Source organism: Eleutherodactylus coqui, chromosome 5, assembly GCF_035609145.1.
Source record: "Eleutherodactylus coqui strain aEleCoq1 chromosome 5, aEleCoq1.hap1, whole genome shotgun sequence".
Classification (NCBI taxonomy): Eukaryota; Metazoa; Chordata; class Amphibia; order Anura; family Eleutherodactylidae; genus Eleutherodactylus; species Eleutherodactylus coqui.
The window spans coordinates 255,977,147-255,990,328 of NC_089841.1; the positions used below are offsets into that span (position 1 = coordinate 255,977,147).

General features: G+C 43.2%; 1 protein-coding gene across 2 annotated transcripts in view; it reads left to right on the plus strand.

Moving 5' to 3' along the window:
- Positions 1-13,182, plus strand: part of HOMER3 (homer scaffold protein 3) — a 124,988-nt gene that overhangs the window by 64,338 nt on the left and 47,468 nt on the right. For both annotated transcript variants that reach the window (XM_066604547.1, XM_066604546.1), the window contains 3 exons: positions 3,673-3,829; positions 3,916-4,047; positions 11,446-11,553. In XM_066604547.1, the coding sequence (XP_066460644.1) occupies positions 3,673-3,829; positions 3,916-4,047; positions 11,446-11,553 (397 nt within the window). The remainder of the gene's footprint in view (positions 1-3,672; positions 3,830-3,915; positions 4,048-11,445; positions 11,554-13,182) is intronic.

Genomic DNA, 13,182 nt, shown 5'->3' on the forward strand with positions numbered 1-13,182 from the left:
CGGAAATCAGATCACAGCATGCTCCATTTCAGTGCAGTTCCCGCATGGACGGCTTCCATTGACATTGCGGATGGTCCGCGGATTCCGCGGGAAAGCAGGGGTTTGAAAGAAAACAAACTGTACTGCGCATGCGCGCCGGCAATTCCACCCACATCTGCAGTAGAGAAAAAAGAAGACCCAGACAGGGCTCCGAATGTAATATCCGATCTGCCCATGGATGTGAGCCTTAAGGCCGCAGAGATTTTTAAAAAAAATCTGTACAGTGCATGTCTGACGGCCCGTGCGGACGATTCGCAATATAGAGAAGGTTTCAGAAAAGCAGGTACGCGTGGATGTCGGCTGCGCACAGGGTCGTATTCTGCTGCGGGATTCCGCATGCGAAATCCAACCTGCCTGTGTGCAGCTAGCTTAAATCAATAGTACAGGTGAACACAAGACACTTTGTAACATATCAGAGAAAAATGCTAAATTCTTTACTTACCAGCTACCTTCCACCCACCCCGCCCCTCCAAAATGTTCACTCACTCTGAAAACCTGTTAAAATCAATTTTAATAGACAAGATGGACTAACAGCTCTCTGATAGATCAGATTACATGCTGTCCATTCTGTCCAAGAGAAGAGGTAAAAGGAGGAGCCTAATGAGGCAGAATCAGAGAGATATACACAGTGTGGGAACTGCAGCTCATAGTGTTTTAGTGTCTCTTATGTATAGGAATCACATCTACAGTACTCATTACTTCTACATAATGTCTTCCATGCTGCTGCTCCTTCTCTGTATATGAGAGATAGGAGAAAGGAATCCTCTCTGCTTTTTGTGTGCAGTGTATGGGAGACGACATAGCAGCTGGTCTCCACCCACCAGCTTAGTGAAAACTGACAATTAGAGAAAGACCCTAGAGACAAAAAAAATGCAAACAGTTCTATATACAAGTCATGTAATGGCCAGAAATGGTGCTACTCCTCATGTACACACCTGAAATTACAGGTCATGTATTTTTAATACATTATCCATCTTTTATACTCTCTACGGAGTCCTGTGCGTGCGCTCGGGATTTTGAAAGAGTTAGATTTCCTTGCGCCGTGCAGACTGGATCGCACACCCGACACTTTGTCAGGTCTCCTAACAGCAACATAACTTAGTTTATAGTGCTTTGGGGACGTAACCGGTTCTCTTTAAAGCTTGATACTGCACCACTATGTACAGAGGGATATTCATAGAGACCAGACTGTATACAAAGAAATATAATTGGCTAGGTGACCTGCTGACCAATCCGCAGTAATAGCGGTTCTGTGAAATGTCACGGTTACGTTTTTCTCATGTTATTCAGTTATAAGTGATATCATATTTAGCATTACACTCGGGAATATTCAGTCGTGTATGAGGAATACATGTATTATTCTTGTTGGAACTTCAAACTGCAGCTTTTTCATTTCTAAATGTCATTGCCAGGTCTCCCAGCAGCTTCTGACAACTGTGCTCTTACGGTCTTGTAACCCAGCGTGCAGCAAAGCTCTTTTAAAATAATAGGGCAGAATGCCACTCAAATTAGAATGTTATTTCACAATGACAACTGCCCAGTGGAAGTCGCTCCCCTGCTGAGATATCCTCATAGTGGATTTCCATCCGGAATTGGATTTGAAGAAAACTGTTTATTATTCAGCAAACCAAATATGTGACAGACCTGCCTTATAGAAATGCAGATTCCTATATTTGAAATGAAATTAATTTATATGTGTGTGTAATATATATGTGTGTGTGTATTTTATTTGTATATGTTATATATATGTTAATAGTTTGTTTTGTCAATTATGTAATTGAAAATGTAAATTGAATGAACAAAAGAGGAATCAAAGTCAAACCAATATTTGGTGTGGCCACTGCTGACCTTCAAAGCAGCATAAATTCTTCTAGGGATTTGCAGGATTATTGTTGCTAAAGATCAGCATTTTGAAATAAGTCATTAAATGAAACAGAAACAGCTGTGTAGGAGGCTTAAAACTGGGTGAGGAGCAGACAAACTCTGCTACAAAGGTGAGGTTATGGAAGACCGTTTCATGTCACTGGTTATACACCATGGCAAGAGCACAGCAACAAGACGCAAGGCGTCTCCCAGGCAAAGATTTTAAAGCAGACTAGGGTTTCAAGATGTTCTGAAGAAGGATGTGTACCTGTGTTTCATCGACTACAGTAAGGCATTTGGTTGTGTCGAACATGACAAGCTTTGGAAGTGTCTGAAGCACATGGGCGTCCCAGAACATATTGAACAGCTTATAAGGTCGCTTTACAATAACCAAGAAGCAACAGTCAGGGCAGCTTATGGAAACACGGATTGGTTCGGAATCAAGAAAGGCATACAGTCCTTTTCAGTCTGTATGCAGAAGTGAACATGAGGCGATGCAATCTGGACGAATCAGAAATCGGAGTCAAAAATCGTTGGCAGAAATGTCAACAACCTCCGATATGCAGATGAGACCACCCTGCTTGCGGAAAGTGAAATACCCTATCCAACGAGTGCAAATGGAAATCGAACGCATGGGACTGTACCTCCAACAACAAGAAAGCGAAAGTCATGACCGCGGTAAGCAACGGTACAGTAAACATAAAAGATAACAGCGAAGAAGTCGAGTCGGGCCAAGATTTCATCTTCCTTGGATCCAAAATCGATCGCAACGGGCAATCTGGTGCTGAGATCAAGAGACGGATTACACTTAGTAGGAATGCAATGCAAGGTGTGGAAAGATCTGGAAAAGCAAGGATATTAGCATTGCAACAAAAACCAGACTGGTCAATGCAATCGTCTTTCCCATAATCATGTATGGTTGTGAATGTTGGACGCTCAGAAAAAAACGATAGAAGAAAGATTGATGTGTTTGAACTATAGTGCTGGAGGAGAATGCTACGGATACCTTGGAATGCCCGAACAATGAACAAGGTAGTGTTCGATCACGTCAAACCAAAAATATCACTAGAGGGCAAAATGGTGAAACAGCGGGTATCTTTTTTGGCCACGTGATGCGCACGAACTCACTGGAAACAGTACTGATGCTCGGCAAAGTCAGCGGAAAGAGAAGATCAGGACGACAAAGAACAAGATGGCCGGATACAATCAAGGGCACCACCAAAATGTCAATTGCCAAACTGAAAGAAGCCGTGAAAGACAGGAATACGTGGTGAACATTGATCCATAGACTGACCGAAGGTCGGGTGCGACTGAACGAATAATCATCATCATCAAAAGCCAAGCAACTGTCAGCCTTTGTACATATGCAGTTGTTCATCTGTGAACGACTGCCTGTTTACTGTGAATGGAGGCGGGCGGCTGGAAGCGATATCCGGACACTCCACCTGCAAGTACAGAACGACTACCACTTCTGTGTAACAGCAGAGGAGCGATAATAGTCGCAGAGACAGCTGTCAGGCACTTGTGTGCCCAATGGTCCTACCCTGTAACTTTAAGAGTTTGCGTATTACCACTTTTAATATGATGAATTCCGAAATTCTATAAATATTTTTTTTAAAGTTAGTATTATAATTTTGGGATTTGTTTCTCTTATGTTAATTCTCTTAATATATCTCTAATCCTTGTTTTTGTGGTTGCATTGTCACATACATGTTGCTGTAGTAGAGTTTCTCAAAGTATAGTTAAAAATAGTACCCATCTCTTTTCTAGGGAACAACCCATTTTCAGCACCCGAGCCCATGTTTTTCAAATTGATCCTGTCACCAAAAAGAACTGGATTCCAGCCAGTAAGCATGCTGCTACTGTATCTTACTTCTACGATGCCACAAGAAACGTGTATCGGATTATTAGTGTGGGCGGCACCAAGGTGAGGCACATTGTGACACGTGATGGAAAATGCAGGGTGGATTAGTTATTTATTTTTTACCTGAATGGGACTAATGTATTTTCCAGGCGATCATCAACAGCACTATTACACCAAACATGACCTTTACCAAAACTTCGCAGAAATTCGGACAGTGGGCTGACAGTCGGGCAAACACCGTATACGGTCTGGGCTTTGCCTCGGAACAGAACCTGAGCCAGGTAAATGAAGAATACAAAAAAATACTTTCAGGTATGAAGTCTGCAAACCCCCATAAGCAGGTACACAATTACCATAATTGGCCAGCACCCTATCATCTATTACTGAAGTGCGCTTAGGGGCTTGTTCACACTCAGTTTTGGATTTCCGTCTGTCTGTTCCATTTTTGAAGCAGAGAAACAGAAGTAGAACTAAAATAAACTTTTTTCCCCTTTGATTTCAATGGGTTATCATAAAACCCAAATGATTTTGTTTGTATTAATTCCATTTTGCTTCAGTTTGTTTTTATGGGAACAAATAAAGATACGATTACATCTGCTTTAGGCCTCATGCCCACAGCCGTGACCGACTCTGCCAGCGGAATTCCGCAGTAGAGTCTGTCACGGCGCCCCCTAAAGATCCCATACTTACCTCCCGGATCCGCTGTGCGAAGTCCCGCATGACACGCCGGCGCGCAGGTGCAGTACAGCGTATGACGCGCCGGCAGTGTCATATGACGCGCCAGCGGTGGGCAAGGAAGCGTATTCGTGCTACAGCGGAAGTATAGCGTGAAGGCCGACTTCCATTGACTACAATGGAAACAAGATGCGCGTATTCCCGCTGCATTTAGAACATGCCGAGGTTCATTTCACACAGCAGAATTCTGCACGTGGGCATTAGCCCTTAGGGCTCAGATCAGGGTTTTCATCTCTCTGCTCAGTTTTTGTAGGAGAGAGACTTATATAAAGAGAAAAAAAAAACATTTATTTTTTTTCCCCATTGATTTCAATGCGATTTAAAAAAAAACTGAACTGAATGGAAGGGAACAGAAGCCTTTTTGTTTGATTTCCGTTTTTCTGAAACTTCATTGAAATCAATGGAGAAAAAAATGAGTCTGATTTTTACTGTCTTATCTCAGTTCCTCGCCTCCAAAAATGCAGCAGAGACGGAAAACCCTGAACTGACCCTAATGCAGTGCTGCTGCGCTATTTGTTCCAGTAAAAAAAACTAAAGCAAGACAGAACTGAAGCCAATGGATATCATTCAGGATTATTTTTTTTTTAAAGACCCATTGAAATCAAAAGGGGGGGGGGGGGGAATGATCAATTTATTTCAGTTTCTTTGCTTCAAATATGCAATGGAAGAACAAATGTATTTCACTGTGCCTCCTGGGTAAGAGGTTACACATTAAGCCTCAATCACACGAGGGAATTTGCGCAGTTACCTTGCACGTGCAAAATCGCGACTATTCGAACCAATGGATTCCTATAAAGACAAAGGAATTTTAGCCGCACAAAAAAAATAAATCGCAACTAAAATAAAAGAACGTCAGGAACTGAAATTCAGCGACTGAAATTCGCTGCTGCACTAAACTATAGGTCTTGACCTATCTTTGGTGCACAGAATGCAGGAGTGTCCATAGACTTCTATGGGAGCAGGAAAAAAAATGGGAGGGAGAGGGAGTTTAGCTGCGTCCAACGCTGGGAAAGAAGACCGGTGTCTGTAGTTTAGACACTAGAAGTAGAGATGAGCGAGCGTACTCGCTAAGGCAGGCTACTCGAGCGAGTAGTGCCTTATGCGAGTACCTGCCCGCTTGTCTCTAAAGATTTGGGTGCTGGCAGGGGTGGTCTAGCGGCGGAGAAGAGTGGGGAGGAACGGGGGGGGGGGGGGAATCTCTCCCTCACTCTCTCCCACCCGCTCCTCCCTGCTCACTCCCGCAACTCACCGCTCTCCCCCGCCGGCACTCGAATCTTTAGAGACGAGCGGGCAGGTGCTCGCATATGGCACTACTCGCTCCAGTAGTTTGCTTTAGCAGGTACGCTCGCTCATCTCTAATTAGAAGCCATTAGGAGGATTGCTACGGACTCAGGGAAATTTGAACAGTGGCAAATTTTTTCTGCAACACGCCGCTGTGTGAATGGGCGATTTAAACACCAGTGAAGCTTGGCATTTGATGCAGGGAAATCGTCCATTCACGTGGTTTTTAGCGGAGTTAGCCGCAATTTTTTTGTGTGCAGACTTTTTGTGCGATTAGGTCCCTTTTTTGCAGCTCCCATAGGGGTTTTACGTTTTGCGCACCATAGATGGGTCTAGACCTATATTTTCGCGCAGCGGGGAATTTCAGTCGCTGATGTCCTATCTTTTTAGGTGCAATTATGTTTGCGTGGCTAAAATTCCTTCGTCTGAACGTTTCTGTAGGAAACCATTGGTTCTAAATGTCACAAATTTTTTTGCGCTTGTTAGCTGCGCAAATTCCCTCGTGTGACGAGCCCTCACTGCGTATGCATGACTAGTGGAGTTCAAACGGATTCTTAGTTACTGCTGGCTGACCAGAGATGTTCTTCTGTGCAAGGATGGTTTTAAAGTAGATTAATTGCGACATAGAGAACCAACGACCCGTTCATGAGCGCACAAGTCTGCAAGTAACAAAGCATAAAGTTCTGTACATAGAAATGTAAATCTCTTTCATTCTTTATGTTGTTCTATTCCCGCTCATAAAGAGCGTTGTAAAAAGTAACCGCTCAAGGAAAATGTTTCTCAAACTTTTGTTTTTGTTTAATTTCTGAAGCTTTTATATTTTCTCCTTTGAAGCAAACCGAAGAAGTGGTAAAATACTGCAAAATCGCAACCAATGGGGCGTATTAATGTTGTAGGATGCCCTGGGAACCATGTGCTTTGTAATAGCACTGTATGAATGAGATTTGATAAAATCCCATTCACTATATCCTAAATGTGGACAAAGATTTAAGGAAAAGTTATATAAAGTAGTTTTCTGAGACTGAGGGCTTATTCACATGTCCATATATCGCCCGGCCAATATACGGTGTCCCTTTCTGCAGGGGGAGGAGTAGGACCGGGAGCAATGCACTGAGCACCCACCCCTCCCCACAATTTGCAATGGGAGGAGCAGAACGTAGCTCCACCCCTGCCCCTCCCATTGCAAGCAGTGGCGAGTGGCAGAGAGAGGGCGGCGAAGGGGCGGGAGCTCAGTGCACTGCTCCTGGCCCGCCTCCTCCCCCTGCAGAAAGAGACACCGTATATTGGCCGGGCGATATACGGACATGTGAATAAAGGCTTAACTTGTGCTGATGACCTATCATCAAGGTAGGATATCAATATCAGATTGGTGAGCTGCTAACTCCCTGCATCCCCGCTAATCAGCTGTTTGAAGGGGTGCATGAGCAAATGCTGCAGCTTTTCTTAGTCCTGTAAGATCACATCCATGGGTGGCATGGTCTATGGGCAGGTCAGTCTCTTTGAAGTGAATGGGAATGAGCTGCAATAGCAGGCAACGCAGCTACAAAATGTACGGCGCTACAATTGCTATTCAGTTCAGAAGCCACATTGCTCACCGAAGTCCTGCCACCTCTTCAAGCAGCTGATTGATCTAATATTGATGACCTTTCCTGAGAATAGGTCATCAATATTTTAGTCCCAGAAAACCCATTTAATCATTCATATCACCCATTCAATAGATTCGCTGCACAAAGGATAAAAATGTCTCAAAATTCAAAGGCTAAAGATAGTGCGTATCCAAAATGACCATCCAATATCCAAATCAGAGAAAGCGCGGCCCTCCCTGTCAATAGATATTTGGTGCATAAAACTATAGCTTTTGTGTTAAAATGGAATGCAAGTTTATGCAGTAAAACGACTGTCCCCTTCGTGCAATGAGGCAATAATTGATAAGTTGGACTCCGAGTGGCTTTACGAGTCGTTGACAGTACGGCAGACGTTTGGTGTTACACTTTGGTCCACCAGCTTCTGTAAAAGATGTTCTATTGTCTGGTATGTAAGATATTAACTCTGAATCTCTGACAGATGTGTTAGACGTCGTCTCCGGAACCGTCTTTAGTCATCTATGAATTCCCTTTATTTAATTAAATCAGCAGCAAATGCGCTGTGTTCTTAAAAGCCGCTACCTCCACATGGGTGAGCACGGTATCGCACTCGCCAACAGGCGTTTTCATGCAGATGCAAGGCGTCAAAAACGCCTCCCATCACTTCTGTGAAGTAGCGATCCTTCGGCGCAGCTTTCGGCTGTGTTAGATGATGGGAAAGTGTTTACCATTATTTTCAATGGGAAACTTCACATTGCACTCATTCCGTGCGATGTGTTCTACTGTCCCACTGAGAACAATGGGCAATGCGTGGAATGCGAGAAGATTGGACACGCCACGATTCTTTCACTCATGTATTTGACTGCATTCAAAAGAACGGGGTTCATATTCACACAAGTTTTGTGAGTCCCACAACGCACCAAACTCGCGCCAGATTCTCGGCCGTGTGAAACCGGTCTTAGGGTGCTTTGACACATACCTGTCTGATGCTTATGAGGCACTATCTTGAAAGTGAGAATGTTGTACTTTCACTTTCAGATAATCCCGTGATACATCAGCACAGCATTAGCTAGGAGGCTATACCATTTCTGCCTGCTTCGGGAAGTTTAATTATCATTACCTTCTGTATTAACCTAAATAAGCTACAGACGATAAGTATACAATCAGGAGAATGAGCTGTGATCTCCTCTATTATACCTGTGTGACAGGAGCTGTATGATGATCATCAGTAACTGTGACAGGAGTTCTGTGTACCCCTTCAAGTAGTTTCTGTGTTAGCATTAATGCAGCAGCATAACACAGATTGAGTAATTGAATGTAAATTTCACATATGAACTCAAGTAGATCTGAGCTTGTCATCACTGAGATCATATGACCGTCTGAGGAGAAACAACTAACCAAGGTAACAGTAGCTCACTTATATGCACTTGCGGATCGCTACATAATGGATGAAAAAAGAAAAAGAGTGGATCTTTAAAAAATAAAAAAGGTATTTTAAGTAGTTTAACATAGATACTATGTAAATTCCGGATTGCCATAATCATACTGACCCCCATAATATAGGTAACGACCTTATTTCTGTACCATGACCACATAAGAACATGCTCCTCCAAATAGCCAAATTGCAGTTAATTCGATTCCATTTCATCTAATTTAGAAATCCACCTTCTTCCCTTTTTTGCCCTTTTCCAATCTTCTGGGATGGCACAGTATGGCGTTGAAATGTACAAGCGGTGAGAGATCACATCAGGATACACCTATAAGTTCCATTACCGGGGATTATAGGAAAAGTTGTATGGGAATTCGTTCCCCCGCTAATGAATCAGGTTACCACCTCTACCTGGATAATTACACTAGTGTTCCCCGATTCCAGAAAAACTGCGGCATGTGGCACTGTTAGAAATAAACAGAAAAGCCCCCCCTAAGTCGCTGTTTGGGCAAATTCTCAGAAGGGGTGTTAGAGCCGGGCACTATGCAGCAACAACGTGTTGTGTGCCAAGTGTAAGGACAAGAGGGATGTCCGTATAGTGAGTACAATACACGGTCATAGCAGTACCCCCTGCCCAGTGCGAGGTACCAGTACAGAAACCCACCAAGCCAGAATACAATGCCATTTGAAATACAAGGGTGTGGTATAAAAAACTGCCCAAAGGGGCACCTGTCCTGAATTCCAGAAGGAAATGATCAAGGCCCTAATATAATACGAGGCCACACATATAATACCAGGGCAACAAATTTCTAGTGTAATTCCCTCCACTGGTAAGAAAGGAAGGACCCAAAAATGTACAGACTGTGACAAATGAGGGATAAGGAAGGACGCCATGTATCACTGTGAATCGCGCCCCACAAAACCCGCCTGTGCATGAAAAATTGATTCAAAATACACCGCACGTCCCGGGAATCTTAACTGTATTATTGCGTTGATCCGCTGTTATATGATTTACCCTGATGTACTCCACACAGCTTATACATGAAGCCATGCTCCGGTTATTCGCTTCTGAGCCCTGTGATGTGTCCAGGTAGCAGTTTATGTCCACATATAGGGCATTTCCGTGTGCAGGAGAAATTGGGTAACAGATCATGGTGTGTTTTTTGCTCCTGGGAAAAAAGTTTAAAATCTGGGGCTAAACCTACATATTACTGGAAAAATTAGAATTTTTTTTTGTTTTCAAATTGAAATTCACAAAACACACGTGGGATGAACGCGCTCACTATACCCCTCGATAAATTCCCTGAGGGGTCTACTTTATGAAATGGGGTAAGTTTTTGGGGGTATTGCATGTACTGGTACCTCAGGGGTTGCAAACACATCATGGCAGCAAAATCTGCATTCCAAAAGCCAAATAGCGCCCCCTGCCTTCTGAGCCATTCGGCCTTTTTTATGCCAGGTCGAAAAGATAGTTTTGGAACTATCTTCCGGACGGATTACAGCAGTTGGTCCCATAGACTCCTATGGGAGCCTGTGGGAGCTGCTGAAAAAGATAGGTGCGATGGAGTCTAGCAGCATCTCTACTAAACTCCCTTCCACTTCCCTCCCCCTCTCTGCCTCTTGCCGGCTGTTGGCAAAGGGAAGAGGCGGGAGTTTAGAAAACTAGCTCTCATCTCAGCCCCTCCCATTGCAGACAGCTGGCAAGGGGCGGAGAGGGGGAGGGAGTTTAGCAGGGCTAAACTCACTACCTTTGCCCGACGGTATTTCGGGTGCGGCGTACACACGCCGCATTCAGCCGTCCGAATGGGCGCATGAATAGGAGATGCTTCCATGACTTGGTTACGGCTGCTTCTCGTTCATGCGATTTTCGGTTGCGCTGTGGCCGTTAGGCGTCCGGCCGAAAACCGCAGCACCCTTAGGGCAATAAATTCTGAGTTTGGTTTCTCTGCCAACTCCTGCTGTGCTATAGAAATGGTGTTAAATTGAGAATCTGCCAAAAAAATGGAACTGTTCTAACTTATGATGGAATTTTTTAAAATACCTGTGAAGCATCTAAAGCGTTAATAAACTTCCTAACTTATGTTTTTAAAGTAGGGTGATTCATGGGGGTTTTCTTATATAGAGGCTCTTAAAATCCAAGTCAGAACTGAATTGGGCCTTAAAAAATCAGCTTGTGAAATTTGCTAAAAAATGTGAAGAATTACTACTAAACTTACATACTTTGTGGAGCCCTTATAGAAAGGTTGCAATATAAAGTGTGATAAATGTTAATTATTAACTATTTTGTGATATATGAAGTTTAAAAATTGCAAATTTTTACAAATTTTCAGCAAATTTTAGATTTTTTTTTATCAGTAAAGAAAAAATTTATTGATGAAAATTCACCAATAACATAAAGTATGATTTGTCACGAAAAAACAGTCTCAGAATTGAGTAGATAAGTAAAACAATTCAAAAGTTATTACCACATAAAGTGACAGATTGGACAATAAGGCTTTGTCCCTTATTGGTCCCTAAAGCCAAAGTAGACCATGTCGTTAAGGGGTTAAATAAATTACCTGAAATCACTAGAAAATGTGTTATAGAAAATGATTTTGAATCTTTTACACTGAAAGTAGCAGAAAGTTTTCATCACTCTGTCCTGCCTTTAGTTTGCCGAGAAGTTCCAAGAAGTGAGAGAGGCCGCCCGGCTGGCAAGGGAGAAATCTCAGGATAAAACGGAACTGACCAATCCAGCTCTTAATATCATTGCCCCGCAGGTAAGGCACCTTCTGTAGGGGGGTTGGAAAGTAAAGGGGACCCTCACCTCTCCTGACACCTCTGTTTTAGTAACTACACATATTCCCCACCATGTAGTATCTTTTCTTAAAGCTCTGCACTGTGTTGTTCCTCTGTTATTCCTCCTAGAAATATAAGAATTAATCGCTAACAGGGTATTACAAGTTAGAGGGTGCCCCTCCATGCTGACACTGTCCAATCAGTGCTGACGAGGGAAATGGTAACACCCGGTGATCAATTTATTCTTAAGTTTCTAGGAGGAATAACAGAGTGTGCAAGACAAGGCAAAGCTCAAAAAAGACTTCAGAATTCTAATATTTTTGGAATGCAATTATTTACCAAAACTGACATATTAGCAGAGATGACAGCTTCTCTTTAAATGGGTGACCCTGCAATAGATAGTATCCAGAGCATTAAACAGAAAGGCTATTGATGTCACTGGGCGTAGTTACTCTGGGTAATTATCAGGACAATGTACTTGCTATTACACGGGCGTTAATGTTAGCACGTTTCCCAACAATTGTCAGGTGACACCTGTGAGCTCTATTAGCACTATTAGCGAGCTGTAACTGCACTAATTGGCGGGTGGCACCTGCACTCACAGTAGCGGCTAACGCTAGAACTTGTGTTGTAGCACCCTAACCATAATTGCTGTACATGAGCATGATTTTTCTCTACATTCTTTGCTTGGCATATAAGTCATTGCCCACTGAGAATTGCCATTTCAGCTTCACAGGGGAGGTATGTTTTGCACAAGGTAACATTGTCGTGTCAGAATCATTAAAGCGGTCCCACAAGGGACTTACCCTGTGGATAGGTTATAAATGTCTTGTTTTTTGGACCCCCACTAGACCGAGGGCACAACAGATCAGTCCTGCTGCTCCATTCAAACCCCTCCTTAACCCTTTCCAATGCATAGTCTGACATCTGAAGACATTATGATTTAAGGCTGTACAGCTCCGATGTTGGAAGACGTCCATTGGGGTTCTCTTACTGTATATTGCCAGCCTCTCTGCTGTCGGAGCCTATCCAACGTGTCACCTCATGCAGTACTGGCTTTAGCCAGCAGATAGTGCCATTGTATAACGGCAGAAAAAGAGTAAGCCCCCTAGGAAAACCAGGATACAAATTAGATTGTAAAGGGTTAATGCTGTTGTGCGGTAAGAACAAGCCAGGGGTCTCAGAGCCACCATTCTAGTGTCCCTGGGGGGCTCAAGCGATCATTCATCACCTATCCTTGTGGGAACCCCTTCACCTTATCTCTACTTGCTCTATCTCCTTGTTTTTACTACTTCAGCTTATATAGAGGCTGAATGTTTTGCATGGAACATCTACATCCGAGAAGCCCTAGAAGTTATTATGGACATGCAGTTGGATGCTAACACTTTTTATGGATTGCACAAGCAGTATGTCAGAATCACCATTTTTAGTTTCTCTTTGTTTTCACTGGCCCCAATTCCTTATTTTTCTCTATTATTCTACATATTTTTGTATTACTATATTTCCTTGCTTCTTATCTCCTATTTCTCTCCTTCTTCTCCTGTCTTTGCCTGTACTTCCCACACCCACCTAAACTGCTTACAAGAACGCTAGAGCAACGGACACTGGCA